At 42.8% G+C, this 26,607-nt stretch overlaps 1 protein-coding gene across 2 annotated transcripts in view; it reads left to right on the plus strand.

Moving 5' to 3' along the window:
* The window catches only part of PLCB1 (phospholipase C beta 1), a 334,613-nt gene that overhangs the window by 205,558 nt on the left and 102,448 nt on the right, over window positions 1–26,607 (plus strand). For both annotated transcript variants that reach the window (XM_039389844.1, XM_039389845.1), the window contains exons 6-10: window positions 1,507–1,560; window positions 2,135–2,210; window positions 6,011–6,111; window positions 7,497–7,663; window positions 25,523–25,669. In XM_039389844.1, coding sequence (XP_039245778.1) covers window positions 1,507–1,560; window positions 2,135–2,210; window positions 6,011–6,111; window positions 7,497–7,663; window positions 25,523–25,669 — 545 coding nt within the window. The remainder of the gene's footprint in view (window positions 1–1,506; window positions 1,561–2,134; window positions 2,211–6,010; window positions 6,112–7,496; window positions 7,664–25,522; window positions 25,670–26,607) is intronic.

Consider the following 26,607-nt stretch of genomic DNA (forward strand, 5'->3'; position numbering starts at 1 on the left):
CATAGATTCAGTAGCAGGCAAGCATGGCATTCCTGTGTCTTTTCCCACTAATTAATAAGTCACTTGGAAACCATAAGGATTCTCAGGTCCTCTGCACAGATGCCAAATCAGTCACTTAAGAAATCTCTGACTTTGAAGATTAAATTATTTCCCCATTATAATTATTCTACAAAGCAAAGGGCTGGTTGCAGTCCTATCAGAACCCTTTGGTTGAAATAGAAAACCAGATTGCAGTAGAGCAGAGTAAAGGGGTGTTTTCTTTATGGCATTCAGTCCCTTGGAGCGTTGGAGGTGCAATAATAAACAGCAATAATAAACTGCAATACTGACCAGGGCAGCTGGGAGCACAGGGGGGCTATGAAGTGGGAACCTGGGGCCAGTGTGACATCCAGAGTTTGTCCTGCTTGGAGTCAGCACTGCACCACTGAAATGGGTCCATTCAGCTCCTACCAACAGGAACATCTCCTAGCAAGCATTTCAACAGCAATAACATGCTTGGTTTTCTTAGGTAAGCTGTAATGGCTGCAGGGGAAACAATGGTGTCCTGTGTGTTGCAAAGAACCTGAGGGGGGAAAAGTTTGGGGTTTTGTTTTGTTTTAGTTTTTCCCCGCTTTCTGTTATTTCTGGCTTCTTTGGTTGTAGAGGAAAACACCGAATGGGACTAGAGTGTAGTCAGATTTTTCAAAAAATAGAAGACAAAATGAAAGAAGCCTTCTTGAGTTTCTTTATTTTATTCATTCCTTGGCTAACTGCTGTGACTTTTTTGTTTTTAATCCAGCCCAGTACTGGGAAACGGGGCAGAGGGGATAATATTTTTGTTTGGTGACACAGTAGCACGAAACACTTCAGTTTCCAAAAGATGCCCATGGGGAGTCAAGGATTTGTGAAAATGTTCCTATGGGGTATTAGCATGCACTTTGTTTTTGAAGTGGTTGCTAATGGCATTTTCTGTTGTGAAGAAAAGGAAAGTTTATTAGAACCATGCAGTTTTTTCTTTTTCTGATAGACCAGTGGGCAAAGTGAAAAAGTGGGGTTTTTTTAACCAAAAAAAAAAATCCCCCTAAATATTTAAGTGTTGCCACATTTTTCACCAGATCATGTTACTGCAAGAAAATCATTTATGGTTTTAATTCTGCTCAAGTGGGAGAGGTGAAGCACTCAAAAAGTTGTGCTCTTCACAAGCTCATGGTAGGCAGTGAACAGATAGTGGTTGTAGGCCCAGCTGCTTCTCATGGAAGTTACTGGGTGACTCCTGTTTCAACTGATTCAAAGCCTGCTGAAAAATCTGGGCAAAGATAGATCCATCCTCGTCCTGCCACCTTAATGAGATGGCAGAGAAGGAGAAGGGGTTTGCTTATTAATGATGTCCCAGCAGGTTTTCATTTTGGGCAGAAGAGCTGAGTGGAACTTGCCACATGAACAGAGCACTGGCACTGAGCTGGGAAGTTGGTGGAGAGGTCCTTGAAAATGGTGTAAAACTGAACTGGGATGCTTTTGTCTCCACAGTTACACCAAACTGAAGCTGCAGGTGACTCCAGAGGGGCGCATTCCTCTGAAGAAGTAAGTGCCATTCCCCTGCCTTACCATGGGTAGGCTCTGCTGACTTTTGAGCATGAATATATGTTTGGGATGAGCATGTGGCCCCTATGTCTGGAATGATGACTTTTTCACGTGTTTAGGACGCATCACAGGGAATGTGTGGTATCACAGTGATGCTCAGGATGGCTCTGCTCAGATACCCTTTGGGTGTAGGTTGCTCTTGGGATCTTGAGCAAGACATTCCACTTCTCTGCCCTTGCTCATTCCACTTGTGAAATAAAAAAACCCATAATTTCTTTACCTCAGAGACATGTCGTGAGGGTGAATAGATTCAAACTGCATGTCACTGGGGTGATAGGAAGAGGGCAGGGGTGACTTTCTCCAGTCACTGTCTGCCGTGATAGGGGCTGGTGCGGGGCAGAGTTAAACTCACTGTGAGCACCACTAAACTCACCTTTGTTACTGAGCAGCCAGCAAATGGAAATAAAGAGCTAAAGGTGTGATAGACTGGGAAGAGATATTCAATCTTTAAGGCACATGAGCACGTGAAGGCGTGTCTTTAACCAGTTCTCTCCGTTTTGTCTCCATTTTGCAGCATATACCGCTTGTTCTCCTCTGACAGAAAACGGGTGGAGACGGCGTTAGAAGCCTGTAATCTCCCATCTTCCAGGGTGAGCAGCTGCATTTATTCAGACAAGCATTGCTTGTGTTTGGGGGTGTTTGCTCTCCACTGACAATTTGTTCAAGGCTGATCGTGCTGTGCTGGCTTTGCTGCTGGAAAGGTCCTCAGCAGCGGGTCTGACTTGAAGTTGTGTAGGGACCAGGAGCTCCTGGAAGAGGTATGAAAGGAGTAAAAGAAAGGGCAGAGGTTGTGTGACCTGTCCTGGAGAAATCCTATGAGGATATTTTAAGAGTCAGCCACTGTTGCCCAGTTTCCACAGCGTGATTTCAGAGCAGTGTTAGCTCAAGGTGTAGCTGACAGTGTAATCTATAGCCTGAGGTGAGTGACTGGTCACACTCACTGTAGCTCATCTAAAAGGTGCATGAAGTAAGTGTTGAAACGCTGTTAATACTGTGGCAATGCAGCCGTTGTGCCCTGCTAATCCAGGAGCTCTCCTCAGCCCAGAGCACTTGCAGGAGGGTTCCTCACCCTCAAGGCTTTTTTTTTTTCCAAAAGGAATGAGCTGGAGCAGGTGATTCCAGTTAATGCTGGAGTGCAGATGTCCTTAGTCACAGAATCACAGGATGGGCAAGCTTGGAAGGGACCACAGAGGGTCACCTAGTCCTTCCTCCCTGTTCAAGCAGGGTTCTTCTCACAGATGGAGATTCTCCTCCAAGCAGCTTCCTGCAGGATAATTCCTACCTTCAGGAGTCCAAGAGGTGGGACAGAACTGGTCTGTCAGGAGAACCTGCATCTCCTGATCCCTTTGCTCTTGTAGAGAACTCTGTGCTGTGAGGTTTCCTGGATGTTTGCTTCCCCTGTTGTTAAACAAAGACAATTCCTACAGCTCCAGAAGAACAATGGAGCAAAATCTTCACAAGCCAGACCTCAGATTCCACTTACAATGAGACCTTCCTTCATATGTGTGGGAGCTTAATTCCATAAAATTCCAAGGAATGTTTGCAAAGTAGGTATAGTAGATCATAATCATCTTATCTGCAGTTAGGTTGAGAGGTTTAGAAACGTGGAAAGAATAGTTTTAAAGATGGGTTTTCATTTAATTGTTAGCAAACGAGATATGCAAGAAAACCTCCGAGGCACTGCATTTAAATCAGTTGGTTTATTACTTCTGTTTACTACATATCTCTGAAAAGAAAATCTAAATATCACTGGAGGCCTTGAAAGAAACCGCAGCCTTTTTGTGCTATTTGTTTAAGCAGGGCCAGTTTCACATACACGTTACTGGCTACTTGTTGCTGGGATACCATCTCGAAAATTATTCACAGCATAAAGTAGATCTTTCCTTTGGTTGGGACAAAAGAGAAACACTCTGCATGCACCAAAGAAAACTGTGCTGTTGATCATCTTTGAAAAATATTGTAGAAGTGTGAAACTGGATCTCATGGAGGTGATGGAATAGAAGAAAATCAGAACTTCAACTACAGCTCTTTTCCTTTGGGCTCCTGTTTGTTTGAACAAGTAAAGTTTTGACTTCCAGCTCTTCTGCCCTATTGTGCTACAGGACAATAAAACCTTGGAAGAACTGTGGACTCCAGCAGCGTGAAAGATGTGGATATCAGGGGGTTTTGCTTTTTGTGAAGGGACATTGCTTTTTGTTATTGTTGGTTATTTTTGCTTGTTTTGGTTTTGTTTAAAAGTGCCTTAAATAGAATTTGAAGAGCTTTATTTTAGCTGCCTTTTTGGCTGTGAAGGCTGGTTTCTGCCTTGCATTTAGTGTAGAGGTTCACAATGAAGCACCAGTGAGCTTGACTGTTAAAATAAAATAACCTCCTATTGAGTCCTGTCTGTGCAAATAATCGGAATTAGCTCTCAAACATGTAAGAGACTGGATACAGATGTTGTTATAAAAGCAGGCAGGTTACCAGACAAATCATAAATCAACAGTGGTTGAAATGAGTGGAGAGTCTTAATCACAGGATAAAATTGAATGCCAGTGTTAAGGAAAGCTGGAAATGAGGGATGCTTTCATGTGGTGCTGCTGCAAGTTTGTGCTTTGTTCATTGGTCTCAAAAAAGAGAGGAGCCCATAAGGTGTGTGGGTGGTTCCTCTGAAACGTGGATGGCTCAGACCAGGCTGAGGAAGGGGGCAGTGTATTTTAATCCCTCTCTTGGCAGACGGGCTTTGGGAATCCAAATATAGTTGCCTGAGGTTGTGCCTGGGGTGGCAAAAGCTCTCATCTCCCATCTAGATAATTGTGGTTTGTAGCCCCCACGGATGATGGTGCTGGTGGGAAATAGTTTTTAAAACTATCTGTACTTATGCCTGAAGACTTCGTGTTGGTTTTCCTCTTTGTCATAGGTGTTTGGAGATACAGGGAGGGAAACTGAGGGATGTTTTCTTAATTGGAACTGAGTGGCAAATCAAAGCTTGGATCTCAGGTTATTGGAGGAGACCTACATTTGTTCAGCTGAGCACCTTCAAATCCCCCGTAAAGGAAAACATACAGTAGGTTGATTGGAGACTGTAGTTCTGTGGTAATTAGAGAATCAATGTTTAAAATGCCCTGGCTGAGGGGTTACAGGCAGAGGGGACAGGGGAGAGTGGGGTGCCAGCTTTAACAAGAAAATTCCCAAGCTTTGAGAATCCTGGACTTCGGGAAAATACAGGTCTCGACAGTCCAACCCTCAGCTGAAAGCAGCACAGGACAAAACCCTCTGGAGCCTCTGTGGGTTTCACAGCTGACAGGAGACAAAGCGCCGCCTGTGCCATTCCTTTATTTATTTTATCCTAAAGCAGGAACAATTGAGAAAAGTTTCCTTCCGTCCAGCAAAGGCTTGAACTGATGCTTCCTGTTCCCTTGGCAACGGCGTTGGACAGGCAGAATAAATACAAGCACTGATTTCCCCATGAGCAGCTTCGCCTCTGACACAGCCAGGCTCCAGTGGTGTGGAAAGCAAACAGCTTTGTGTCCAAGTTACCATTTTCCTTCTCCAGTCCGTCAGATTTGGGCAGGTTTTGGAGCTGTGGAGAGGCATCACGTGGGCCCATGTCATAGCTTTGGATTAAGGATGCTCCAGCTTCATGCAGAGGACTTTTCAAGTCTCTCCAGTTAATAACAGCAATTCAGTTTTTTTTTCACAGAAAAATATAATGAGGATGATGAAAGTGTCATCAAGAAGCAGGACTAAATGTAAATTTTTCTAAATTTTAGAAAATGTCAGAAAAAAAACCCCTGACATGTCTTCTATTAGGAGAACACTTTTATTGGTTCCTGCATAAGAAATGTGATTGCCAAATGTGATTGCCATTGAGTGTTTAGGACAAAGATATATGGAAAAGCTACGCTGTGTGAGTCTTGCCCAGAATTGTGGCATCTTGGACATGTGTGTTGGTAATGACTCAGTGACCCACGTTGTTCCCCAGTTCTGTGAAAGCTTTGGAAAGCTGAGTGATGTCCTTGTCCTCTGTAATGCTGCTGTTTCCCTCGCTGAAGCACTTGGGCTCAGCACCACTGCCCAGCCACCTCACTCTTCCTTGGGACCAATACATTTATTTATGCTCTAGATAAGGGGTTAGATGGAGAGATGTCCCTTCCTCCTCCTTCACAGGTGCTCAGAGACACAGAGAACTGTGCCTTATGGAAGCTGATAGAAGTGTTTGTATGTTTTTTTAAACATGTACCCTCTAAGCTGCTCTGTTATTCAGGGGGATTTATTATTCTGCAGAATCTGGGCTCCTTTTGATTTCTTTCCTGCAACCTAGAGAAGCCAAATAGTGAGTGATCTGTTTACAAAGAATGTATAAAAGTGCTGTATCTCTCTTTCACTCTCTTTTCCCCCCGTTTCACAGAATGATTCAATCCCTCAAGACGACTTCACGCCAGAAGTGTACAGAGTGTTCTTAAACAACCTCTGCCCTCGGCCTGAGATCGACCACATCTTCTCAGAGTTGTAAGAAAACACACTCATTTATTTATATGTTTACTTATTTTCCCCATTCACAGATTTTCTGGGCTGGGTGTGGTAATCAGGTTATTTAGACTGTGGTTTGCCAGTAACAGATTTAATTGTCAAGCGGGGCTGTTATTTAACCTTGGGTTCCTTCTCTCCCAAGCTTTTGCCTCCATATCTAATAGCTGGAGTTCTAAAGGATTTGTTCCTAGAGGAGCAGAACTGCCAGGTCTTGGGTTTTTTCACATGGATCAGGGTCATTTAGGCTTCCAAGAAAGTAAAGGAAGAAAAGTAATAAGCAGTAACACCAGGCAATAGGCACGAGAATACGTATAATCACCCCCAAAAGCTTAATTAAGAGCTGCAAAAAAAAAAAAAAGCAGTAACTTCTAGGATTTGTGTATCATGAATTCTCACCGTGAAATTAAATTAGCAGCTGGTTGCAGCTGATTTCATATGTCCTGTGACAAGCTCTGTGACTCGTGGTGCTTCACCCCTCGCGGCAAATCCGGGCACTTCCCAGTTCCAGCACATCCTGATCGATGGAGTCGGAACGTGAAGCAATAGGAGAGAAAGGCAATTTCCCAAACAAGGCAATTTCCAAGACCACCAAAGCAATTACTGGATGTTTTTGCAGCGCTGCTGCCCTGACACTGTGCTGTCGGGCTTGTCTTCTCTGCAGCTGAGGTTTCGGAGGAGCACAGCCCTGTCCTAGTTTGCTCCCGCTGAACCCGGGGCAGGCTCTCCATTCCTCTCTGCCAGAGCAGAAATAGGCCAGTCCTGGGTGCTGCACAGACAACCCCGGGCACATCACCCGGCCTGGAGGCTTCCTGGGTCTCCAGCTGGGTACAGCTTGTACCCAGCTCTGCTCTTTTTACTGCCTCTCTAAATAGGCATCTTTTTGTTTGCTTTGCAAAGGGGCTCACGGTTTTTAGCAGGTCTGTAATAAAAAAGACCCAAACAAATCCTGGAATAATGAAATCAGGGCTACTGTTATTCAGCATTAAACCCAAATAGTTGGGCCAGGAAGGAGTGTTTGTGGCCAGCTCTCCATTGAATTCGACGTCCTTTTCTCTTTTACTGTTTTAAATAGCTGATTTCCAGGAATTCAGGGGAATGGAAGGCTTTTAGTATTGCTCTAAGTCTTCCCATTGATGTCAGTAATGCTGAAGGTTTTTAAAGATCCTCCTCCTGCAAGTTTGATGGAGAGTCTTTGTCGTTACATGCTGGCAAAGTAAATTAGCCCAGAGACACAGCGGGAGGATGTTTTTGTTGTTTGATACTTTGAATCTTGTTTCAGTTTCCCTGGGAAGTTTCAGAACATTGAACAAGATTTCAAGGAAATGTGTTTTGATGCCTTTGCTGTTGCTTTAATTTTTCTCCAGCGGTGCCAAGAGCAAACCGTACCTTACTGTTGATCAGATGATGGAGTTTATAAATTTGAAGCAGCGTGACCCACGATTAAACGAGATCCTTTATCCACCCCTGAAACAAGAACAAGTTCAGGTGCTGATTGAGAAGTATGAACCCAACAGCAACCTAGCAAAGAAAGGTCAGTCCTTTTTATACTCTTGCTGTACTTGGATTCTGATTTCAAACAGTAACCCAGTTATCCTACAGCACATGCTAAAGGAAAATTTGTTTCGAAATCCAGTTGCATTTCCAGCTGTCTGTGGTTTGGATCATACAAGCCTAGGAGACATCATGTGGTGTGTTTAGGTGTGTTTGGTTGGGTTCAGTTTAGAAAGGATGGGGCTGGTTTCGGTATTTGCTTTTCAGTGTATATCATTGACAGAACAGTTGCCCTGATACGTGAAGTTCAGCAGAAACCTTGCTGTCACGTGGCTGTTTACCAGCAACTGAAATGCAAAACTGAAAGAAGAAATCAGGGACAGTGAAACTAAGCACATGATAATGCTGTGATTTAATCACAGTATTAAGTCTAGCCCTCTGCTTTTGGATGAAGTGATGTACAAAGTGGGATGTGAGATCAGCTCAGTGGATTTTGTGCTGTAATTCCCTCTTGAACATCTCAGGTGTTGTCAGGGATTAACTGGGCGTTTCGCCAAGACCAGTGAGAGAACTCCTGCTCAAATCTCTGCAGATTTTTGCTACCACCACAAGTCTTAAAATAGCATTCAGTTTGTGTCTGCATCCTATTTTATCCCAACCCACATATCCTAATGGTTACCCCAGCTTTTAATGTGGTCGCACCTTAGAAATTTTAGGGCCTTGGGAATATCCTGCAGAATGGGTCTAACATGAAAAAAAATGGTTTGGTCCAGAGACTGTGGATCCAGAGGCCACACAAAGACGTCTTTCCCAAAAGTCTTGAAGTTCCCTGAAGGCACTCCAGCCGCTCTCCCTGGAAGCCTTCTGACCTTGGCGTCTTCCCGAAGGAATCCTAGAGCTCTCAATGCCATGGTCAGTGTTGTCTCTCAGACACTTCTGATTTTTCTCATAAGGCTTCTTATTTCTTCTACTTCAGTCAAACTTAGTGTTCCCAGAGGTTTTGCTGGAGGGTTAAATCCTGCTTCTTTATGGCATTCATGCAAACTTGTCTTTTGACGTCAGCAGGAACACGAGTAAATGAAAACACGTTCTGACCTCCTTTCTCATCTGGGCAAATATTAGAAGAGTCCTCTGTGCTTACCTTGTTTCACATCAGCAACAGGAAAGTCTGTTACCTAAAAGATCATTCTTCTTACCCAAATATTGGCTCTTCATATAAACCAAATAAAGGGTTTATTAGAAGGAGGTGTGCTAACAGAACACCGGAGTCAAAATGAAATCACCCTCTGACTAGCAATAAGGAGGAACTGAATTTAACAAGGGAAAGGCAAGTCATAGAGAGTTAATTCCTTTTGTGGGATTGTGGGGGTTTTTTTCCCCCCTCTTCAAACTTGTGCTCTGAGGTCCAGCTGGCACAGCCTGAGAGCCACCTCTGTGCTGAAGACGCCACCTCATGTAACACCCTGTCTGGCAGCCGAGCTGTAGCAATTGGCACAGGCTCCAGTGCAAATCTCCCGAGCTTACTGCCTTAAAATGACAGGAATTGGCTAATCAGGAATGACATGGGGACACAATATTTTCTGTACATCTGCTCCGGGTTGGGAATGCAATTCGCTGTATATTAAATGAAGTGTAGGTGTGCGCTCAATCCTACACTCATGGAATAATTGCCAAAAAAGTGCTCCATGTCTGTAAAATGTCACCAAAATGTAACTGGATATTTAAAATAATTATTTAACCTCTTAATATGGTGTTCTCTAAAATGGGTTGTCACTCAGGCTTTCTGCTGTCAGAAAGGACAATTCCCAAGGCTGTTGAAGTGGAATTTCCGGGCGGTTCTTGGCCGGAACCTCGAACACAGGAACCGGGGCACCTTCTGAGAGTGTGGTGCATGTGCTTCTTAGCAAATAAAATTTTATGCATTGGAAAGTTCTCTTAAATAAAAGTAGGGATTTTCCCTTGAGAACACAAATCCAAATTCATAAAATGGAAACAATGTGCCTTTGTACAGCACCTGAGTCCTTGCTGCCCATACCCTGTGTGGACGGTTCTGGACCTTCAGTTGTCTGGTGGCTATTCTTTCCAATTTCCTGTCTGAGTTCATTATCTGTGCACAACCACTGTACAACAATGTTCTCCTTTAATTATTCTCTCATAGCTAATTAAATGAATTTCTAGTGACCAGTTGTACTGTGTGTCGGCTTTCACAGCGCTGTTCAAACTCTTTTGGCATCTCAGAATTTCCCTGATCACCATTGTGGCCCTTCTGTTGTACCTGTTGCTGCTCAACTACAATATTTGGAGCACAGCAAGGAAGAGCTGTCCATAATATTTTGAACTTTTACCACGTGGCTCCTCTGGTACCTGGTAAAATCAGGTTGCAGAGCTCTGAGTAAAAAAGGCTGCCCGTGTTCCTGCTTGTCACTGATGTATTTTTAGGTGTATTTATTGCTGGGATTTGCAAAATCAGCAGAGACACGGGCTTGACATCTCCAGAGGTTAAACATCTGGAGTAGTGTTTTGCTGTGGTGGAAGCAGGTTGTGATTAATGCTTTGTGTCGTACAGCCAAGGAGATGAATTCACGGTTTCCTTATCAGGTGGAAGCAGGAGGAAGTCCCTGGTACTGCTGAGCAGTCTCTCGCTGTCAACAGAAGTGTTCTGGGGGGCTGTTAGGGCTGGTGAGGTACCATGTTGTAGTTTGGTGTTTTCAGGCTGTGAAGATTTGCAGTGGGTGTCTGGCATAACTGCTGAATATGTTCCCTTTCGTGTTACCGTGTTGATAATGGGATGGGCGTCAATAAATCGATTGCCCAGGGGATTTATTGGGAAGTTCCTGATTTAATTCTTTTATTTATTTATTTATTCATTTTTATTTAAAGGCTTGCATCAAAGTAAATTGTTCAGGGCCTTGTTACATTATGGATGGGAGAGGGGACGTTGATGCCAAGTTTCAGATGTCTCTGCTTGCGGTGTCCAGGCTCCCGGGGGCGACAGTCCTGGTTTCTGGAATTATGGCAAATTAACCATATAAACTTGCTTCACATTCTGCAGAAACTGTGCTGGTCCTTCCTGACTTAACGATGCAGTTCATTCCTAAAAGTTTCTGAGTTCAAAAGGCCAGTGCCTTGAGAGCTCCAATCCCAGTGTCCCAGTTTAAACTTTTCATTCCGAAACCAGTGAAGTACCTTGAAAACCACTGAGCCACAGCCTTGGCTGGAGGGACATCCCGTGTCCTTTGGAGACTCTAAACATGCAAGAAGAGCTGAAAGCAGTGAAGAACATGAAACCAAGGTCTGCCAGGGAAAGGAGCTGTGAAAAAGCTGCAGGTATATAATATATGCTTCCCACCATCGTCCTTGGTGGGAGCAAGGCAAGGGTTAGGTTATTATCAGCCATTATTTTTAGAGTGATCTTTATGGAATAAGCTTTAAAAAAAGAGTCTGGAAGTGCGTTGGAGATTTTTCCTGGGCAGTGTGTCTACACACCAGATTGTGCTTATTAGAGGGCATCTTTGAGATAAGTAATGGCATAAAGATGTTAATTTTTTTTTCTTAAGGATGCATTAATTTAAAAACTACCTCTGCTTATTTAATTTTAAAGGGCCAAACCTTTAGCTCTGCACAGAGGAAAATAACTTTGCTCTTGTATTTCACAGTGTTTCTCTCTCCAGATTTTCTGAACTATACCTATTTGCTCTGTGTCAGTTTTGCTTAGACATGTATTTAGAAGGGTTTAGGGTAGTTCCACGACTCCCTTTGAATTCCAGTATTTATTCTGCTTTGCAGTGCACATTTATTGGTGGCTGTTGTGCTGAGTTTTTCTTGGATGATAAAATAAACTAAGCAATTAACACTAGATTAAGATGTAATTTTATACAGCATTTATTATATGTATTTTTCCCATGGCAGCCTTAACACCAGGCAGTGTTCACTTCAGCACAAATGTGTTTCTCCTCCCTTAAACATCAATGCAATTCAAACATTTTCATCCCACTGCATTAAATTTACCTTTTAGTAACTGCTTAAGAATAACTACACATTGGAGTCTTTTAATGGCAGAAGGGGGTCATTTCCTAGGCAACAGATTTTAATGGGAAAAACAAGTACTGTGCAACCACAGCTGTACTTTTAAGGCATAGTTCATAATATTTAAAGCCTAAATTCTGGTGCATAAATCATTCAGGCACATGGTAGGGGCTTCTGGCATGAAACATTTGTGGGAAGTGTTACAAAACGGCTGAAATTCTTTGCCTTCCGAACTCTAACACTGCAAATTACCAAAAAACTACCAAAAAATGCGTTAACTTGGGGATTCTTAGTGTTTTCCAGCGTTCCAGTTGTACAAGAGGAGAGCTCTCAGCAGTGTTTCTCAATCTCAAATGATGACAGAATAATAGATCCCAGTCAGGATTTATTACTCCTTAAAATGCTGAAGCCACACCAAAGCCATAGTCTACCCCATGCTGTCAGCTCCAAGTGCCAAGTTAGGTAGCTTACCAGAAAGCTTTTTTTTTTTTTTAAATACTATTTTAAAATATATGTATATGTGCAGCAAATGTAAGTATGGATAATGTATCAGCATGAATAACTTTGACTCCACTTGTCAAAGTGAATTTGCAAAATATGTTTTTGTAATACACTGTATTTTCTTCCTAGGAGCTTGGTTTTTAGTTACTAGTCAAGCTGTAAAATTAATTTCAGACTAATTTCCTGCAATTCTTTGGAAGGCTTCGTCTCAAGTAAAAGACTAAATGTTGTAAAAATCTGAGTGTAAAGTCCTCAATTATAAGGATTTTTGGCGTCTACTCTACAGGTAAAGTGCATTATCTTTTTAATTGTAACAACCTGATAGCAAAAGGAATCAGTGATGAGGACTAGTAAGAATGGGTTTTGCATCACTCCCTTCAGCTTTTGCTCAGAGATAAGGGACTCTTACGTCAATCCTGCATTACAGGGGTTAGGGAGACATATTTTTCTGCCTGTATTGTGTTTGGCTCGGCCTCAGACTATCACAGCCCATAAATAGCAAACTTAGTCTAAAAGCAGAACTGTTTCTTTTGTGCCTGTTGCTGTTTTACTGCCTCTTTTATGGAACACGGGGAGGTATTCAATTTTAGCGGCGGGATTTATTATTTGAAGATGAGTATCAGATGGAGTTTACTTCTGGAGACATAAAGCAGCGTGGACTCGAGGGCTGAAGGAAACAAATGTAGATAAACTTGGAACAAACACTGCAGGGTTTGGCTCCTCATTGTGACTCTACAAATGTAGTGCTTCCAGCTGCAGAGGGCCCCTGAGGACGCAGCGGGTGACAGTTGCTGTGATCCAGTGGGTGACATCTAGAACTGGTGGCAGAGGAAGCACAGCTTTCCTGGCTCTGCCATAGATGAGCTCCTTGCCATTTGACCACCCCCTTTGTTGGGTTTTGCCTCATCCTTTGGTCAGCTGGACTAAATAAACAGTCTGTGCCTTGAGGAACTAGGAGTGACCTGTGAGATTTTTGGGGTGTGTGGTGTCTGTCAGGACTCTTAACATGCTTGGAGTATGTACACTGCTGTAACACAGCAGCCATAGGAGGCACTTTCCCTTAAAATGTCAGATGGAATCATCTAACAGTATCCTCTGGCTGGAATGTGGCTGTTCCCTATAAATACACCGGGGTTAAACACTGGGGAGGCAGAAAGAAGTGGTAAACTAAAGGACAATGTTGGCAGAAGAACACAGAGGGTTCGAGTGGCCTTGAATAAATTTAGGCTGGAAATGAAGAGAACTTTCCTAACAATATGGTCCTGGCACAGACTTCCAGAGGTAGTAAAGAGGGCAAAAAAAGCAATTGTTATGAAGGTAGAGCTCGATTTGTTTAGGAAAGGCATTGTCCACTGCAGTGCCTGCAGCTGCAGAACCAAGTGTAAAGAAAAGGAAGGCCTTTTAAAGGGGCCAAAGTCCCTTCTTTTCAGTTTATTTGCACTGTCTTTGCAGTGCCACACCTTTATTCTTTTCCACCTCTGTTTAATATTAATATTTTCTTCAACTGTAGGATTTCCTGGAAGTAAAAATATTAGCCATGCCTTTTTTCTTTTTTACATTTTTTTCACCACCTATAGCATATTTATACTCTCATCTCTTCCCATTATACTACAAGACTTTTTGGCAAGTGCATTAATACCTTATGTAGAGAAGTATCACTTAAGAGAAAAAACAATGTATTTTTGGATGTCTTTTCATACAACTTAGCAATTGGAAGTAAACCAACATGCAACATTATCCCATTTCCCAGGATCGCTCCGAGACGTTCTGCAGAGGGTGTTTTTCAAAGGTTTGGGGAGACAGTGACATATTCCAGTAGTGTCCCTCTTTCCAGTCTGTCAGAAATAGCTGTAGTATTGCTGGGATTAATGGTATTTTTATCTGTCTGAATTAAACATCTTTCCACTGGGCTGGTTGTCTGCCTTACAAATCTGCCGTGTTGCAAAGTGCTCGTTCCACTCCTAGCTGGGAACCGGTGTGAAGGTGGTTTCGTGGAGTTTTTAAAGATTTAATTGAGTCTAAACTATCTGTCATGTCTTATCCTGTAAGGGATATCCTGACAGAAACAACTCCTTCTACATCTCTGCTGAAAATTCCAGAGCAGCTGGAGAATGGGCTCGTGTCTGTAAAACCTTGCGGTGCCACGGGGCTTTCTGCCCACCGTAATTGTTTTTTGATGGTTGCAGTTTGGGCTCAAAGTGTTCAGAAACAGCAACCTGAAGATGTCTGCTGGGACACCTGGTGTGGCTCACGGTGTTTGCCTGTGTTTAATTTGCCCCTCATGTTCTGAATGAGGTAGGAAAGGGGTTCCTTGGCACTGCAAGGACACCTTTCACAGGGCTGTGTTATTTTACAGTGTCAGCTGACACCAGCAGGATGTGGATTCCTTGGGGGTTTCAACAGCCAAGGCCCTGCTGTTGGATGAGAACCTGGGATACAGTAGCTGAGTTTAATGTAAAGCCTGCACAGAGCAGGCCAGCCCTTTTAAGCAAAACTGAATTTGGAAAGGGAACAAAAAAGGCAAAGCAGAAAAGGCCTGCCAAGGAGTGAGCTGCAGTGCAGTGTGGTTCTCTGGCTGGCTTCAGATGGAAGAGTTCTTCACAGACCAACCCTGAGGTGAAGTTGTTCACCCTCCTTCACTCTTGAGACTTAGGAGAGATTGGTACCAGAGTGGGGGGTTTCCCCATTCCTTAACAATTACTGATTATTCAAATTTATATGTATCTGTCTGCTAAAGTTTTAGAAACTGTTCCAAGACTTGTTTTCCTTAAAACAAAACCTCTACTTACCAGAATCTCTGAACTGTGACCATGCTTTGTAACAGCAGAGGTTTTCAAAGCCGCTGCAGACATTTAAAGGATCAATATTCATTCAAAATAAATGTGTTTCCAACATATAAATTTTAAAAGAGGAGAAAATATTGAGTGTTAAAAATGTTCCCTGCTTAGGTGTGTGTTTTGCTGTTTTCTAGCACTACCAGAGAAAAAATACATCCATTTCATGGGCTGTAGCCCCTGTGGGTTAGAGCCCTTCTTTCTTGGGAGTTTGAAAAGGGATGAAAAAGCCTGTGAGTTCTAATAAAATAAGTGAATAAAGAGCATGCTCAACATTGCACAGTGGCTTTAAGATCTTGTTAAACCGGATGGCTCATGCCTACAGGCACAAGTGAGATTTGGAAACATGTGTTTCTTCTCAGGTGACACTTCCTCCTTTCCCTTTGGAGATGGCAGTGTCCTTGGAATGCTCCCGAAGTTTTAGTTCTGATTGGAGTATGAGGTTTGCTATTTGATGTGGCTTGCCTGGAAGCTTTTAGGAAATATTTCCTCCCTGGAGTGAACTAAGTGTCTTGGGCTGCAGTACCTCTTCTAATGGTTCAGAAAAGTGGTTTTCCATCTGCAGACATTTTCTTGCCAAAAAAAAATTGTATCCACTGTTAGTTTTCTCTGTGCACTTGTGCAGATGCTAAAGTGGCTGCGATAGCTTCATTAGAATGGCAAGCATTCCTGCTTCAAACATACTGAGCTCTGCTTTGCTTGCCTGATGCTCCTTCCTCTGCAAAATATTCTGGATCTTGGTGTCCTTGGGCATGTGAGATTTCCACATGGATTAACTGATACTGAGCATGCTCTTTTATGTAGGCTGCTTAAAGCACAACATGTTTACCTTCCTGTGTTTTCCCTCACTGACTGCTTGTCATTAAGTGAGCATTTACTTCTGATCTTGATTGGAGTTACCATTCCCTGTTTATAATCAGATTTCCCTGTGTTTTGTTACAATATACCCGTTCAAGAGTAGAGCAAGGAATCTTGCTCTAGTCCTTTCTTACTGAGTTTTCCATTTCTTTTTCAAGAACATGTTACCCAAGACAGCTTGTTTTGGTTTGTGGCCAGGTAACTGTCTAATTACAGAAGGTATTTGAGCAATTATAACTGAGGGCAGAACTGGATCCGTTGTGTTTTCCTTTAAGTTTGGAGAACGGAAATGAGATTTGAACACAACAGGATATTGTCCTGCTTTGATTTTAAAGGATTCAAGCAATGAGACAACTAATAAACCCACTGCAAGACTGTTTCCTAGCACAGTTAGTCGTAGCACTGCCAAGCTTTTCCAGACACTCCCCCCAAGTTTTGTGTGGCTTGCTCTGATCTCGTTACCTGCTTCTGCCTTCGGCCACTGGGACTGTTCTCCCTCATCCTTGTTGTTTATGCTTAAAACATTCCTTGACAAATATGTCATTGCCACTTCAGCTTTGATTTTTCTTGTTTTGGCATATACTGTGAGGTATTCATAACAGTTCTCTAAATAACCTTCTATATAGAAACTTGTTTCTGATAATAAGTAGTCAAAAACTACTCATGAGACTGGGTGCAGTGTCAGTGGTGCCATTAAGACCCTTGATGTTGTTGGTAATTAATTAATTCAGTCATAAATTCTGACCATTTGTAGGATTGATTGTACAGTTAGATTTAGTTATGAGTACGTGTGTTGATATATTTGATCTCTTCCATCAATGTCTTGATAATAAAATGTCAATTACTTTTTTTTTTAATCACCTTTTTCGGTGAAGCTTCATATACGGAGGCATTTCTGTTCTCTGCATCTCGTCTGCTTTTCAGGGTGATAGATTTGTAGGCATCTTCTTCCCAATTCAAATCTGTATTTTAGATTTTTCTTTGCTCTAGTGATTAGTTATGTAGCTTGAATTATTATATGTGTGTTCTCATTTGATGTGTGTCCCATTTACCTGGTTCATTACAGCTTTACCCTCTTGTTTTGCTAACAGCTACCAGAGAACTGTCTGTTCTTTAAACCCTGTGTGGTTGATTCTACTTTTTCACTTTATTAAAGACTTTATGAAGCCAGACCTACTGCTGATCAGTGTGTCAGCGTCTGGGTTTTTTATGCACTTAAGCTTCCAAATTCAAAGAAGCCCTGAGTCTTCTAGTCCGACCTCAGTTTATTTCTATCTGTGCTTTTTACAGATTAGTTTTTCCAATAAGAAAAAATTTGAATTTAGAAAACTTCATTAAATGCTTCACTAATATTCAGATACAGCAATTCAGATGTATTGCCCTTCCTCTGCTTATTAATTTGATAAGACTGTCTGACTAGTATGAATTTTTGCCTTTACTGATCGTTGAGAAAACTGCTCAAATGGAGGAGTTACTGCCCATTTCTGCATGGGGTGTGTAAGTGATGGTTGGTATGTAGATATTTTGATAGATCTGCAGATCCTGATCTGAGGCCTGACAGTTTTTGCCTCCTCGGTGTTTTTTCTAAAACAGAGCAGCACTGACATTCCTGGGGTAAAGTCCAGCATCTCAGTTGCAGGGTTGAGGCATTTTCAGTCTGGGCTGAGGTTGTACCGTATTCTCTCCTTGTGATGACTTTGCCATTAAGAGGATGTCACTTGGACAATTCAACAGGACACTCCTGTCCTGCCCTAGTTTGCAAAACTGAATACAGACAGAAATTCCAGTTACACCGTGGCAATACAGTAATAGCATGTGTGTCTGGAAAGCCAAACAGGTTTCAGCATCACTTCCCAAATTGCTTGGATGCAAATGCTGCGACCGTCACCAGAGTGGCTCCGGCACATCGTGTCCCACACAGTGTGGATTTTATGTAAATTCGTCCCTGTGAGCTTCTCTGCTGGCTCACAGAGCTGCAGAGCAGAGAGCAGCTAATATGTGCCCAGAGTCAAGAGACACACCAGGGGTATGTGCATCCTACTCAACGCTGGGCATGAAGTTTTAATACCTAATGAGCTGGAAATTGCAGTGCTGGTTTGTGAGATAGAATTCCCACTGGGACACGTTGTACAGATCTCTGGTAAGAGTTATCAACTGTCTGCTTTACTTATAGGATTCTAATCTTCAGCTTGAGAGGACTGCTCGGTTGTGTGGGATCACAGCAAATGTGATTCATGCTGCAGATTGCATTGGAATAGACCTGATTTCGCTGTCAGACAAAATACTGTTGTAATTCTGTGTCTCTGACTGGGAGATGGGAGGCACCGATTCGTTGTCTCTCTTCCTTCTCTGTTTGTTTTCTGTTTTACTTTATTAGCATCTCTTGGCACAGTTATACTTTCCAGTTACATTCTGAGTGGATAACGGCATGGGTGTAAACAAATGCAAAGCACTGTGGAGTTTGCAAATACATGGAAAGAAATGTTTAAGATCCACGTGGCTGAACCTGTTGACAGCCTACAAGCAAATGCACATTTTAATTGTCGTACAAAACATTGACAAATTTTAAGGGACGAGCAAAGGCTCTTCGATGTTAAAGTTGCAAGACTAAAGTGCAAAGAAAAGTGTGCAGATAAGTGGTCTTTTCTGCTGTCAGTTGTGCCTCTCTTGTTTTCTGTCCCAAGCCTGCCCAAAGGACCGCAAGGCTTCCTGGGAGCAGACTGGGCAGACTGCAGGGAAAATAGAGTAGCTGCACATCCAGCGTACCTGACAAAACAAGGGGGTGAATTTAGATCCAGCAGTTGGGTTGGGAGGTTTGCAGGGTTAGCTGCACTTTTTTATTTCCCCCAGACTGCTGCACTGCTGGGGTTTTGGTCTTTATCCTGGGCCTCTGCAGAGGGCACTGAGCTGGTGGAGAAGGTTCTTTTGGAAGCTCGGCCCTCCTTTGAACCCCCACGTCTTTTATCTTGTGCTTGGCACAGTGCTGCCGGTGCTGAGTGAGCAGGGGTTTGTTTATGTCCTCCAGTTGATGAGCTGGCAAGCTCCCAGGGACACACAAGCATTTCCACATCCAGAACAACATGCTGGTCATGCCGGCACTCTAAGGGGACTGGGAAAACAGCATCTTGTCAAGTTACCTATGTCTCATTAAGCAGCAGAAGAAGGATTGCTGTGTCAAAAACAGCCTGTGCTTTTGCCAGCCCTGGAAAGTGCACGAGAAGAGTTTTGCAGGGGGCTGTTATCTGTGCCTGTGCTGGCACAGGGAATGCACAGTGTGCCCTGGCCCTGCCCAAGGACTGTCACGGGCCCTGATGAGAGAAATGTCCTGGGTTCTCTGCGTACGCTCAAAGAGGATGATGAAGAGACAGTAAGTCTTCAAGAGGAGCCTCCGAGGAATATATTCTCAAAGTAAAGGCTATCCTGTCAAGCATTTCAGCTGGCTGGCTGGAATTCCTGTTTCATGGTAATCTTGTGAGCACCACCTCCCAGGAAGGGGAATATTCCACATCTCATAAACTGCAGAAGAAAACATTTTGATTTATGAATGTTGACGAGATCTGAGGGCTATAGGAAAGAGGATTCACTTAATTACTGTAAATTCTGTGAATTTTCAATAGATCGTTTGCCAGCAGTGTGTCACCTGCCTGGAGACAGCTTCCAAGAAAAAGGATCTCTGGGATAACTGAAGTGACTTCTGCTGTCTTTACGGCTGACCAAATGCTGACCAGAAAAGAGCCTTGATACTTACAGTCAAAGTAACAGTTACATTTTTATGTGGTTTTCTTTAGGCTGCCATCCAGGAGCATTTATGTGTCTGATCCAGTGTGGAAGGTATGGGATTATATAGCCAGAGCTAATATGGAAATATTGTGAAATGCTCAGAACTTACCACTTCATCATCCTTTTGGGTTTTTTTCTCCCTTGTAACTATTTTGGAGCAATCAGTTGGAGCCAGGGATGCAGAAAAAGATAAAGCTGCTGCACAAACACTTCCCATGTTTCACATAATGAAGGTGATCACAGTCAGGAAATTCAATGGAATCTCTCAGCATATTCCTCTTCTGGTAGGAAATTACTTCTCCTTCCTTCCAAATTTTAGTGAAAAAATGCCAGATTTGGTTGACTTCACTTGATTGTCAATCTGGGGGTCCTTTTTTTAGTCTTGGCATGAATTTCACCACCCTGGTGAAACTGGAGCAGCAGTTTGAGGTGTCCTGTGGAACCACTTGCTAAGAAACTGCTTCACACTTTGCTGCAGGAGAAACACTGCTGGGGACATTTTTGGAATCCCCTCTGTGGGCTTCCTCTTCCTTTCTGCAGTGGTGATGTTTGGATGCAGCAGGTGGGACCACCACTGACAAACTCCCCACCGAGCAACTGGAAGATAAAACTGAGCTTCCAAATCAGAAGGGCAGGGCAGAAAGGGGATTGCGGGCACCCACAGAAGGACTGCTGGCATGGGCAGCTAAAGTGCAAGCAGAGCTTAAATCCTCAGCACAGAAGAGTAGTGCAGGGCTAAAGCCAGAACCTGGTTTGGATAGGTCTGTCTGAGTTTGGACTAGATTTGTCTTGCGAAATGATGGCGGGGGAACTTCACAGTGTGAGTAAGTGTCTGCATGGGCAAACGGGCAGTCCTGATAGTGAGGGCACTGTGCCCTGCATTTCATACCTAGAAATGGGTAAAATGATCAAAATACACAGAGAAATCAAGATCCCTTTCTTTTAAAAGCCTCCTTCCTGTTTACAGAATGGGTTTTGTACGTCGGTGTACAAATACAAAGAGAGGCATATAAAGGCATTTCTAGACTTTGCAGTGCCTCTAGCTCTTTGAAGTTTTTAATTCAGGTGCATTTGTAGAGTTATATCAAAGTTTATATAACCTTTACACAAGTGTTCAGCTACACATTTCTAATTTTGATGTACGGGGAATGTCTGTGACTAGGAATACATTAGACGCTTTTGTATTTCCCCTCAACACTTGTTCTTATATTTTCCAGACTCGTTCCAATGCACAACATAAAACATTAAAATTGATCTGCTATTTATTTGGCAGGCACCAAACTTTAGCTGGCCGCTTATTCGTGCCCTGACAAGTCAAATCCCCTGTGGCTGACATTCATCCCAAATTTCCTCAGTCCGCTGAGGCCGGAGACCCAACACCACATCTGAACATCTGGGATTCGGTGTGGGAGCTGGTGGTTCTGACAGGCACTGAGATTTATCCAGAAGGGCTGAGTGTGAGAGAGAAAAAGTGCAAAATGTGAGGAAAAAAGTGTGAAGGAAATAATGGAAAGTGTAAAGGAAATAATGGGGGGAAAGTGCACAGCGTGAGGGGGAGAACGTGCAAAATGTGAGGGGAAAGTGTGAAGTGTGAGAGAAAAAGTGCAGAGCGTGAGGGGAGAAAGTGAAAAGTGTGCAGGGGAAAAGTGGAAAGTGAGGAGAAAACGTGCCAAAGCGTGAGGGGGAAGAGGGGAAAGTGCAAGGGGAAAAATGCGAAGTGTGAGGGGGAAAAAGGGCAAAGTGTGGGGAAGAAAAGGTGTAAAGTGTGAGGGGAGAAAGGGCAAAGTGTGAGGGGAAAAGTGAAAACTGTGAGGGGAAAAGTGGAAAGTGAGGAGAAAAAGTGCCAAAGTATGAGGGGGGAAGAGGGGGAAGTGTGAGGGGAAAAAGGGCAAAGCGTGAGGGGAAAAGTGAAAACTGTGAGAGGAAAAAGGGCAGAGTGTGGGGGGAAGTGGAAAGGGAGGAGAAAAATTGCAAAGTGAGAGGGGAAAAAAGGGCAGAGTGGGATGGAAAAAATGCAAAGTGAGAGGGGGAGAAGGTCCAAGGTGTGAGAGGAAACAGGGCAGAGTGGGAGGGAAAAAAGTGCAAAGTGTGAAGGGGAGAAGGTGCAAAGTGTGACAGGAAAAGTGGAAAGTGTGAGCAAAAAAGTGCAAAGTGTGAGAGGGAGAAATGGAAAGCGAGGAGAAAATGTGCCAAAGTGTGAGGGGGGGGAAAGTGCAGAGTATGAGGGGGGAAAAGTGCAAAGTTTGAGGGGAAAAGCACAAAGTGTGAGGGGAAAAGTGTAAGGAGCAGCCCTGTGAGCCCTGGAGGGGAGAGGGAGAGGAGAATGAGGAGCTGTTCAGTGTGAGGCATCCCAGTGACACTGGGGGAGAGTTAAGTTTTGAACATTTAAATTGGCCAGACACCACAGGACAAAGGAGACATTTTCAAGTTTGTGTTGTTTAGGTGTTTTAATAGAGCACTACTAAGTGACCCCATGGAGAGGGAAATTCTAATTAATCGGATAAATTAGAGAAGAGATATTTGAAGGGGGGAAAAAAAGAATAAATTTCTGGTGCTTGGAAACTGCAAACCCTGCAGAGGGAAGGGTCTTGCTGAGGGCTGTAGCTGCCGACATGGCTTCTGCTGTGGCTACATCTGTGTATGCTGTGCTCCCTCTGGCTTTTCCAGCATGGCTGAAGGAGTCAGCTGGAGTCTTGTCCTTCGTGGCATTGCACTCGGGGTTGTTTAGGACGATCTGGAACCAAGCATTGCTGAAGGTGGTGGTAGCATTTCTATAAACACCGGTGAGTTTTGGGTCTGCCTCTGTCCCGACAAGAGTCATCAGATCAAATTTGACATGACAGTGATGAGTGAGAAAGTCAAGCCTATTATCTCTACAATTTTAACTATATAAAGCACACTGGATATTTTGAAAGTTTCATCAAAATTTTAGAGTTCAGATAATTTTAGCACAAAAAGGAAAACAAGAGGATCTGTCATGTCTCTGTGTCTTTGCATTATGGGTCTCTTTTCTCTAACTTTTTATATCTAATTAAATCTTTCTAATATATACCTGAAGATAAAAGGTAACAGCTATAATGGAAAGAACTGATCACATATTATTTTTTTCTTGGCAACGTCTGTGGCAAATTTGTAACGTGCTTAAGGAAACAGAGAACAAACCTTACCAATAAATTGAGGCTGTTTTGTTTTGCGTGAGTGTCCACCGAGGGTCGTCCTCACTGCAGTTGGCTTCAGAATATCATTGACATCGGTCACAAACAATGCACTCTTGAATTTCCAGGATACAAAGCCCCTTTGACATTTGCCATCTTTGTTCCGCAGAGAAACTCTCGCCGGTGCAATATTGGTTGTAATTGAACTTGCAAATTGCTTCCCTTTCTGAAATGCTGACTGCTTAATTATGATGGGGAAAATAGCGTTCTCCAGCCGTAAGCTCAGATAACTGTGTAACTCAGAAACTATCTAATTATACGTGCGAATAGTGCTTGCTGTGTTTTATGCTAATACTGGCGGCAGTGCACAGAAGGACCACTCTGCAGACCTTGCCTTACTGCAGTGTGGAAGGAAGCAAAGAAGCAGAATGAACCACGAAATAGAGAGAAGGGAGGAAGTGCAGACCCGGGCTTTGCTTCCTGTTAATTGCAGAGGTGCTCAAGTTCACCCAGACAGGCTTCAAGAGATTGTGCAGTTCAACTCCCAGCTTAACCCACAGGTTTTCCATGGGCTGTTGTCCACTCCGTTAGTTTATCCCCAGCTTCAGGTCTCCATCTGAAAAACAAGGACTGCAAGGACCCTGTTTGTCAGGTACACTCTGAGGATTAAACACAGAGATCACTTTGAGAACCTTGAAAACCATGTCTGTATGAATCGACCTGACTATCCATATAACAAAATGGAAGCCTTTTTTTCTGAATAGTGTGCTTGAAAACTACTACATTTCATTTTAGCCTAGAGGAGGAATGACAGGAAAACCCTCCTAGTCTGGCTGAAAGGGCAACGCAGAGATACCAAACATGAGTCTGGATGAGCTATCTCAAACATCAGGAGCTGCAACTCACTGTAATGTAACATGGCTTTGCTGGCTCCCCGTGTAACAGCAGTCCCATTTGGACCTGAGCTGGTTTTCCCTGTATGACATTGCTTGTGCACACCACAGACCCTGTCTATGTCCTAGTGAACTTAGTGCAGAGTTCTTAAGTGGATTTTAGGTGAAGCTAACTCCACGATAGCACCTGATACTGTTGGCATTCTTAATGTTCCTCTGGTAAGTTCATGCAGCAGAAAAGTTGCTCCTAAATCTTTAGTTTTGGGAAAAACCTCAGTGGCGGGTTTTTTCCCCAATTTTCACTGTCTCAGAATTTTTTTGTGAAGAGGAAAGTACGTGGGCCTCTGTCTGCGGATGATTAGTCACTCTTTAGCAAAGCAGCTGTGGAGCCTGACGAGATTGCACTCAGATTACAGCCTTAAAATAGTGGATGGACCTGATGGTTTTCTTTCCAGCAATTGTTGTTATAAGAATGAATGATAATTGCATTGCTCTGTATAGTCACTACAGTTCTTGTCATATAAGTTTGTTTAGTGCCACCAGTCTTGGGTTGTTATGAAAATGAGGATCTGCACTTTAAGGTTGTTACATCTTCTCCTCTCTGATCAAGAGCCAAGTCCTTAGATCTAAGCACAGATTTTAAGTAAATGCTTTACATGCTATATTTGCATCATGTGGTTACAAGCTTTAAAAAGAAATAAATTATGCAGGGTTGCCTGTTACTTGTTCATCTGCTAGAAAAGTATGTGTAAGCTTGTATGTTTTAGGATAAAAAGAGAGAGCAGCAGAGTCAGGAGCAGAACCGAAGTCTTCTGTTTTTCAATGCCACAGTCAGACGACTGAGGGGGTTTTTTAACAGGCACACTATACAGAACATTTTGGGTTGGGGGCAAGGGGTAAGAAATTCTCCTTGTTGAGAGGCACCAAGCACATAAATGCTTTAAGGTTCTTCAGAGATACAGCAGATTTGTTTTACTGTAGAGCTGAATTAAGTAAAGCTCTATGGTTGAGTAAATCAACAGATGAAATGTAGACAAAATAACAAAAAATACCAGGCAAGAAAAACTGTCTCTAATTTGTTCAGTGAAGCATTAATCTTCAAATGTAAACTACTGGATTTTTTTTTGTTGTTGTTGAGTCTAAATGCACAAATTGACACCCTAAAGTCAACTTTATGCAGAAGGCTTGGCAACAGAATTCATCCTGATGTAATCAGCACAGCTCCGCTGAGATCAGTGGTGATATTTAAGCTGAGGATAGGACTCAGTTTTGTAATTTGCCAGCAGCATATGAAATGATCATTTATGCTGGCACTCCAGTGAGAGATGAACGAGAAGACAAATATAAAAATTACAAATCAAAGCTCAGTTCCCACTTGAAAGGTGCTTCATTTAGTTTGTTTTGCTTTGCTTTGCAGTTCTGTTGCATTCATATACACACACTGGACCAAACTCAGGAGAGGTCGAAGTTACCTGTGTCCGTGGCTCTCGGCAGGTTTCTCGGTTTCCTCTGGAATGTGTGCTTTGTTTGGTCCCCAGAAGACTCCTTTCCTTGATAGGCTTAGATTTATTTTCTCTGTTCCTACAGCCTTCTGTAGCTCTGATTCCCTTATCAGAGGCACTGATTGTGAAATGATTTATCTTTGGTACAGCCAAAGGGGTGTGAGTTATGTGGCTGAAAATGAGGTGGTAGTAACAAGAATATGTGGATAACTGGGTGAAGGCTGGTCTGATGGTTATATGGTCTTTCACAGGTGCCTTTGTGTAAGTGTGTATGGAACTTAACATCTGTACGTCACAAAAGCTGTACTGGAAATTAACTGGTGCTTTCCCTGGATCTGTGTTTCTCTCAGGACAGATATCAGTGGATGGATTCATGCGATACCTGAGTGGAGAAGAAAACGGCGTCGTTCCACCTGAGAAACTGGATTTAAATGAAGATATGTCTCAACCACTGTCACACTATTTCATCAATTCCTCACACAACACCTACCTCACAGGTACAGTGTTGGACAGATCTGATTTCTTTATCTTACAGAAATTCTTAGCATATTTTCAGTGGTACCATAAAATACACTAAAACCACCAGCAGGAAGTGATGATGGAGTTTAGCCTTCAGGGAAGCAAGAGTGGCTCTTGGTTGTTGTTCTGGCCTCTACACAACTGCATCAAATACACACAACTGCATCAAATATACTTTCATTAACAAGTGAACAACGGTTGTGTTGCTCAGATAAAGTCTGGCCAGAAATTTTCCCTCAGCTTAGATAGGGTTCCAGATTAAGGTCTGTATTTGGGGAGGAGAATGAATGATGTACTTTTTATGACAGCTGAACAAGTGTGCAGAGCAGAATATGGAAAACATCTCTGTAGCTAGTAAGTTTGCCCCTAAACATTAAATCTGACAGTTTGTTAAGCTCCATGAGATTTGCTTGGATTCAGAGATTAGGGAGGTTCCAACATGGCACATAACTTTCTGGCAGTCCATATATGCAAGGGGTGGAATTCTGCTCCCTGACTGTATCTCATATCTGAGCTGAAATTTTTAGGTGTTGTCATGTTTTTTAAAAGGCTGAGCACAGAAGCTGCTGGTAATTTGAGTCACAGTCTGAACTGTATTGTTTGCACAGCAAATTGTCAACAATACTTTAAAATTCAGAAAAAACGACAGTTTAGGAATTCAACTTTTGGCACTCGTTTTCTAGTCTAAGATACTGTTAACTTGTGAGAAAATAATTGTAAATTTACTATTTTAGTTTAGTTTATATAGGAACAAGTGTTTTTGACAAGCAGATGTGCACAGGGACTTCTGTCTCTCCTGTTTGATTTGATGTTTATTTTGTCATGTTTGACAGAGACTCAGCATTATGTCAAATAAAAAAAGTAATGCTGCACTAAGTGCTAAAAATGTGACTTCTGCATAATATAGGTTTTTTAA

Source organism: Pipra filicauda, unplaced genomic scaffold (genome assembly GCF_003945595.2).
Source record: "Pipra filicauda isolate LSUMZ 115617 unplaced genomic scaffold, ASM394559v2 scaffold77_size3566232_pilon, whole genome shotgun sequence".
Classification (NCBI taxonomy): domain Eukaryota; kingdom Metazoa; phylum Chordata; class Aves; order Passeriformes; family Pipridae; genus Pipra; species Pipra filicauda.